Genomic DNA, 6,000 nt, shown 5'->3' with positions numbered 1-6,000 from the left:
CAAATGTTTTAAATTACACAAAAGCTGACACTTCAACTTCAGGTCCAATTGTCCATCAATATGCTTTACATTGGAATAGCCTCAACATTTCCAAGTATAATTTTTACAAGATGGTTTAGAACAGCAGAATCTCATAAATAATGGCCAACTTCACAAGCCTGAAGGTCACTGTCTGATCAGTATATCTTTGCTGAGCATTATCCACAGATCAGAACAGTGGAAGTCTTAAGACCATTGTAATCCCCAAACACTACCACTACTGCACTCAGAGCACATAAATCATGTTGTCCTGCATTAGTTATACCAACCATTATAGCTAGTCTTAAAAATTTACCACATATATCCCTAACAAAACATTTTTTAAAAAACATTTTCTTTAAAACAGTATGACAGAACCATGCATCAAAACAACTGTGAAATACATAATCGTTCATTTGGCTTGGTTTTACAATAAAAACAAAAATCAGTCATCTGTTTGTTAACTTCATCTCTTGTGTTGTGCTCCTTTCGCCTCCACTCTTATTTAGAAAAAAAAAAAAAAAAAAAAAAAAAAAAGATTAGACCAGGCAGTTTAATTGTAGCACTGAGGTAGCATATTTTAATTGAACAGAATAATAGGTGTGTTACAGTGCCTGCTCTCCATTAAAGCACACAACACACACACACAAAAAGAAAATCCCCAGTTGTTTTTCAACTTCTTTGGAAAAGACAAGTGAAGAGTTAATTTCAAACATCTATCCCATTATAAATTCAAAGCACAAAGTATCTCTGGATGGTAGATACATTATACCAGGTAGAATGAATGAGAACACATATGATGAGAAAGAATTATGTCAGTTTTATTAGAACTATAGTAACATTTCAGCTCCACAGCACATGTTGTTCCCTATTATGAAATGCATCTTTTTGAAATTAAATTTCAAAGACTAGGATCCTGAAAATGGGCATCTGTGTCTCAGTTCTTCTAAATGATTTTCAGACCCTCTGCAGAAAGGGTCCGATAATTGCAACAAAACCAAAAGAGATCAAACAGACCTAATACAAAATCAATAGGATTTATAAAAATGATTACATTAAAAAAATCAAAGTTAAGGGAAAACATATTGCATGACTGAATGAACTGAGAACACTTTCCACTCACTCAAAATTTAGAGTTGGAATAGCCTTAGAAATCATGTCAGGAGTAGAAGCATAGCTTCAGAACAAACCATGAGTAACAAAATTTCTCAGCTTTGTCCTTCTGGTTAAAAGCTTTAAAAGAAAAAGCTGAAATCACACTGTACCCAGCCTTAATAGCCAGATGATCTGATGAAGTAACTCTTAACAGACTCCTGTACATGTTGGGGTGAATAGTTAGCAGTGATCCCAAAGAATGGCAATCATTTTCTGCTCTCTGTCATGCTTCTACATACACATAGCCTTGTTAAAACTCTGTTGCACAGTACACAATCCCCACCCAGCCCCAGGCTGGATCTCCAAATCCCCCCCCCTCCACCTTTTGAATAGCAAATCAAAAATTTTACTGCAGTTAAGACTCAAATTCAGCTGCATGCATAAGAGGAATTGTTTTTGTTTTTTTAAACATTTTGGAAAGCAATTTGAGAATGTAGCTGAGCTTACTGATAAATAAACTCTCAGGAAAACATGTATACAGTAGAGGGAAAATGCAAATAAACTAAGTTATAATGACCAATTCAAGCTGTTTAGGGAGACAAACATTAATCTTTCAAGTAATCCAAGATGCGTTCCCAACACCTGCTATCAAAAGTTTAAGGCTTTTATGAACACCCTCTTAAATACAAAAGGAGTATTAAACATAAGAAACCTGTTTACAGTAAATACAAACATCTGAAAAATCTCTGAAACCTGTTTATACAAATACTAATAAATTCTTTCATATTTTGTACAACTAGAAGGTGCACAGACTGGCATTCAAGCGGTCAATGCTGGCAAATGTCTGTCAGACAATAACATGATTTACTTGGATAACAATATAGTTTAAAATGCCATAAATTAAAAATAAGTTAGTTCACATTTTCTTCCTCAGTTTTTATGTACATCTTAGTCTTTAATGAGCTCTTGTAGCCTTCTTCAGCAGCTCGAGGTCTTTCCGTCGGCTCTTGATTGCTCTGGCACAGCCATACTCTTCCAGTTGCAAAGGGATATACTTCTCTATCTGAACTAGCCCATGCCCAGCAGGACCGGTAAACAGCTTAATCCAGGATGGCTTAAAGGTGCCTCTGAAACCCAGAAAGGCCAAGCTTCCTGTGACAAAAACAGCTCAGTGTTACAAAAACAGCTCAAGCGCAACACATACCCGGACAGGAGGGGAACAACACTCTCCTCCAAAATCCTCCCCTTGCCAATTACTCAGTATATTAAACCAGCCTCAGCATCACAAGTACCTAACAGGGAAAGATTAATGTAATTTTTTTTTAATTGTTGTTCAGTATTATTTTTACAAAATATCAGTATCTATGATACTGCTCTCTCACAGAGGACTTGTGTCACAGCTCTGAAGGGATGAGAGCTGCCCCATGGTGTTTGTAGAAAGTATCATCCCTCAAAATACCAACAGCTTTTCATCTTTACCTTCACATTTTGTTACAACAGAAAATACTAGACTAGCACAAGGGATTGTTTAAAAATAGAATGCAATTCTCCCACGTTTGCTGTGAGAGACAAAATAAAGGCTTTGGGGAAAAAAAAAAAAAAAGGCTGCAGCTTTCTCTGTAATCCAGGTACAAAGAACAGTCACTTTCCTGCTTGCAATAAACTTTGCACAGTGCCCTCTGGGCAATGAGAGGTGACTTCTGCCCCCATGAGAAACCCATTATGGAAACAAACGTAGACCAAGGAGGTGCTACTTAGTGCCAAAGAAACATGCAAAGATTTCACCAACCGTTGCTCTGAAGATAAGGTGGTTTAGCTGTCCCCAGGGACATTAAGACTTCTGATAAGTTATTAGGAATTTCTACATCGCCTCTTGTGCTCAGTAGAACTATAGACCTGCATCAGAAACAGTACAGAGACAGCAGTGGTTATAACCATAAAAGTTTTTCCACATACTTTATAGCTAGCTGGCCTTACAGTCTACTTGCTTGAGAGTTCTCATGGCAAGGCTGTACATAGAAATAGACAAAATTCTCTGGAAGGTAGTACCTATAAAAACATCCACTAGGAATAAATAAATAAATAAATAAATAAATAAAACTCATATATTTAACTCAAAATCCTTTCAATAACAATTTCCAATTATTTTTATATGAAAAAAAGTGAAGCTATCAACCCAAAACTGAAATATTAGAAACTAGATTATTTTTTTCCTGACACTAGCTTTTTATAGGTTTGGTCTTTTTTTAAATGCTAAATAATTTTCACCCTGGATAGGGAGAAAACTCATTCCCAACTAGTTTGATATCTTATCATACAATTTGTGTCAGTAGTGATAAGCAACCTTATTAAAACAGAAGTTCTTCCTGTTTTAAGCAAAGAGGTGTTACAACATGATGTTTACTTTCTTTTTGAACTGGAAGACAGGCAACACTGGGAAATCTAAAGAGCTTCTTCGTTTTCTCAGTTGAATTTGTCTGTTAAATTACTCCTATATTTCTCCTTTCTCCTCAGCTTTGATACATGTTTTGTTCACTTTCAGCATTACTATGTAACTATCATTAGTTAAATCCTTGCTAGAGAGAACTACATCTTGCAGAACATATCAGAAGTAAATGCTCATCACACGTACCTTTGTGGAATTCCAGATTTTAAATATCCACCTACATGCTTAATGTCCGCTCCAGAAAATAATTTATTTCCTGACACTGTGCCAACACAAGCATCAACTACAACAATAAGTACACCATTATCCTTGAAGGAAAACGTAGTGTCATTAACCTGAATGGGAGAAGAGACAGGAGAGAAAAAATGTTTTTCTTAAATTTACTATAAGTTCATCAGCTGTTATACTGCAGCGTTAACCTACATCAGGTTTAGCCACAACTGTGCTCTCCTCCCACTAGCAGTTCTCCATTTTTCCCCCACAAGGGAAAATTTTCAGCGGGACTTCTGAAATTGTATGGAAACCAGTTTTTACATGGAGATAAGTCAAATTTCAAGTGATTTACTACCTGCTTCAGGAAGGTACCATTCAGATACCAAACCATCCACACTTATTAGCAGTAGTGCAGTTAACTAGTCTCAGTGTCTGCATGGTTTTAGTGGTCTGTCCTTCCGTGCTGCATTCTTACTGCTCTGGATATAGCGAACACATTCCTGTACAAGTCTGCAGCTGATAGGACTGTACTACTCGAGACATTCAGCTATCTAAAGAACTCAAGAATTCCACTGTTTCAACCAAGCTAGTGCACTGATGTTGCAGAATTTCAGTCACAAATAAATTTAAAGCTTTGTGGTGTAAGCCTATCTACAAACACTATCTTCAATTACATGCAAGTCTCCTTCAGCATCTGAACAGAAAAATCAAAGTGGGTATTTTATACAATTCGACATTACTAGGTATACCAGGACTATATCAGAATACCAAAATATTCAAAATGTTAATTACTAAAGAATTCATAGGGGTTTAGCAAAACTACTTAAGGACTTGAATGTCTCATCCTATTAAACTACCAATATGTCAAGAATAAATTTGACAATGAGGATTTAACTAACAATTGGGGTTTTTTTGTTTGTTTGTTTGTTTTTTCTAGAAGTGCCAACAATAAATGCATAGCCATCCAGGTTTCTGCATGAATCTGAGCATTTAAAGTTTTTTCCTACCAGTACAATTTCTCTACTGCTGCAAAGGATTTGAATACACAAAGGAGGACCTTGTAGCTTCCTTTTCTAAGGTTAAAACACAAGTTTTCTGATTGTTTTCCAGACCATGAACCAACATTTTTTATTCAGGTGAAGAAAAATGAGCTCAGCATTATGCAAGGCTGAACTGTTGTAATAAAAGCTGCTACAGAGAAAGAAAGAAAGAAAAAAATACTCACAGAAATAAATGCTTGCTGACCTCTACTTAAATCTTTTTTACCAGATGAATTAATCTGCACAAGGAGGTAGTTTTTGTGAGGATCACTGGTGAATACCATCTAGATTATCAAACAAAACACTTTGATTACCCATATGCATATGTCATCAACACTTTATCATGATACGCATTTTGCAAGACAGCTCATGCTCCAAAGCAGTGTGACAGTATTTGTGTTTATACTAATGCTTACAAATACTGTGTTATACAAGTAGTGTAATTTATTTTATTCTTTACTTTCAGTATTTTTTCTCAGCTTGCACAGAGAAAATGGATAATGCAGTTTTCACATTTTTGCTAATAAGCAAAATCCCCTCAAAAAGAGAAGGTTGGCGAATGGTATGCCTTGAACTTCAGGTCTCTACAGCAAAGCCTTCCTACATGGGAGCACAGATGATACAGTAGCTCAAGATATCAGATCTGCCCATGCCATGGAGACCCTTCTCTGAAGCACAGAGAGCAAAACACAATTAAGCTGCAGCATTTTTCAAACAGCAAAAATTGAAAACTCCATGCTACAGAGTCTCCCTGCCTTCTAGTGTACAGTAGATAAACAATATGACCACTGCAAATTCTGTGCTGAAAAACTGAAACTCTGCTTTAACATGAATAGAACATAACACCAACTAAATAGACAATGCAAGTTTTTGCCTATTTTATTTTACCTGAGTTGTGCCACACTTTGTACACGGTACAGTAGTTTTTACTGGCATCTGCTTTATGACAGTTGGTCCTTGGTAGTACTTTGGGTAAGCTTTTGCCATGCAGTTACTGACTCCTTTTGCTGGATCTTTGGTCACAATTTTGATCCTTTCACATCCCTGAGATGAGCAATAACTGTGACCATCCCTATTGTATTTGGCTTGAAGAAATAAAAACAGTAACCTACACAAAAAAAAAGGTAGGGGAGAGGGAAGAATATAGAAAAATTACTGGAAAGATTTATGTTAAATCTTAGCAGCTAT

At 36.1% G+C, this 6,000-nt stretch overlaps 1 protein-coding gene across 4 annotated transcripts in view; it reads right to left on the bottom strand.

Moving 5' to 3' along the window:
• Positions 1-474: 474 nt before the first annotated feature.
• Positions 475-6,000, bottom strand: part of CEMIP2 (cell migration inducing hyaluronidase 2) — a 50,400-nt gene continuing 44,874 nt past the window's right edge. For all 4 annotated transcript variants that reach the window (XM_072030872.1, XM_038170355.2, XM_072030871.1 and 1 more), the window contains 5 exons: positions 5,701-5,920; positions 4,998-5,096; positions 3,746-3,894; positions 2,903-3,009; positions 475-2,265 (listed from right to left, as the gene is read on the bottom strand). In XM_072030872.1, the coding sequence (XP_071886973.1) occupies positions 2,069-2,265; positions 2,903-3,009; positions 3,746-3,894; positions 4,998-5,096; positions 5,701-5,920 (772 nt within the window). In that variant the 3' untranslated portion in view covers positions 475-2,068. The remainder of the gene's footprint in view (positions 2,266-2,902; positions 3,010-3,745; positions 3,895-4,997; positions 5,097-5,700; positions 5,921-6,000) is intronic.

The sequence above is a fragment of the Anas platyrhynchos genome, chromosome Z (assembly GCF_047663525.1).
Source record: "Anas platyrhynchos isolate ZD024472 breed Pekin duck chromosome Z, IASCAAS_PekinDuck_T2T, whole genome shotgun sequence".
Classification (NCBI taxonomy): domain Eukaryota; kingdom Metazoa; phylum Chordata; class Aves; order Anseriformes; family Anatidae; genus Anas; species Anas platyrhynchos.
This window is presented reverse-complemented; position numbering and strand designations above follow the sequence as displayed.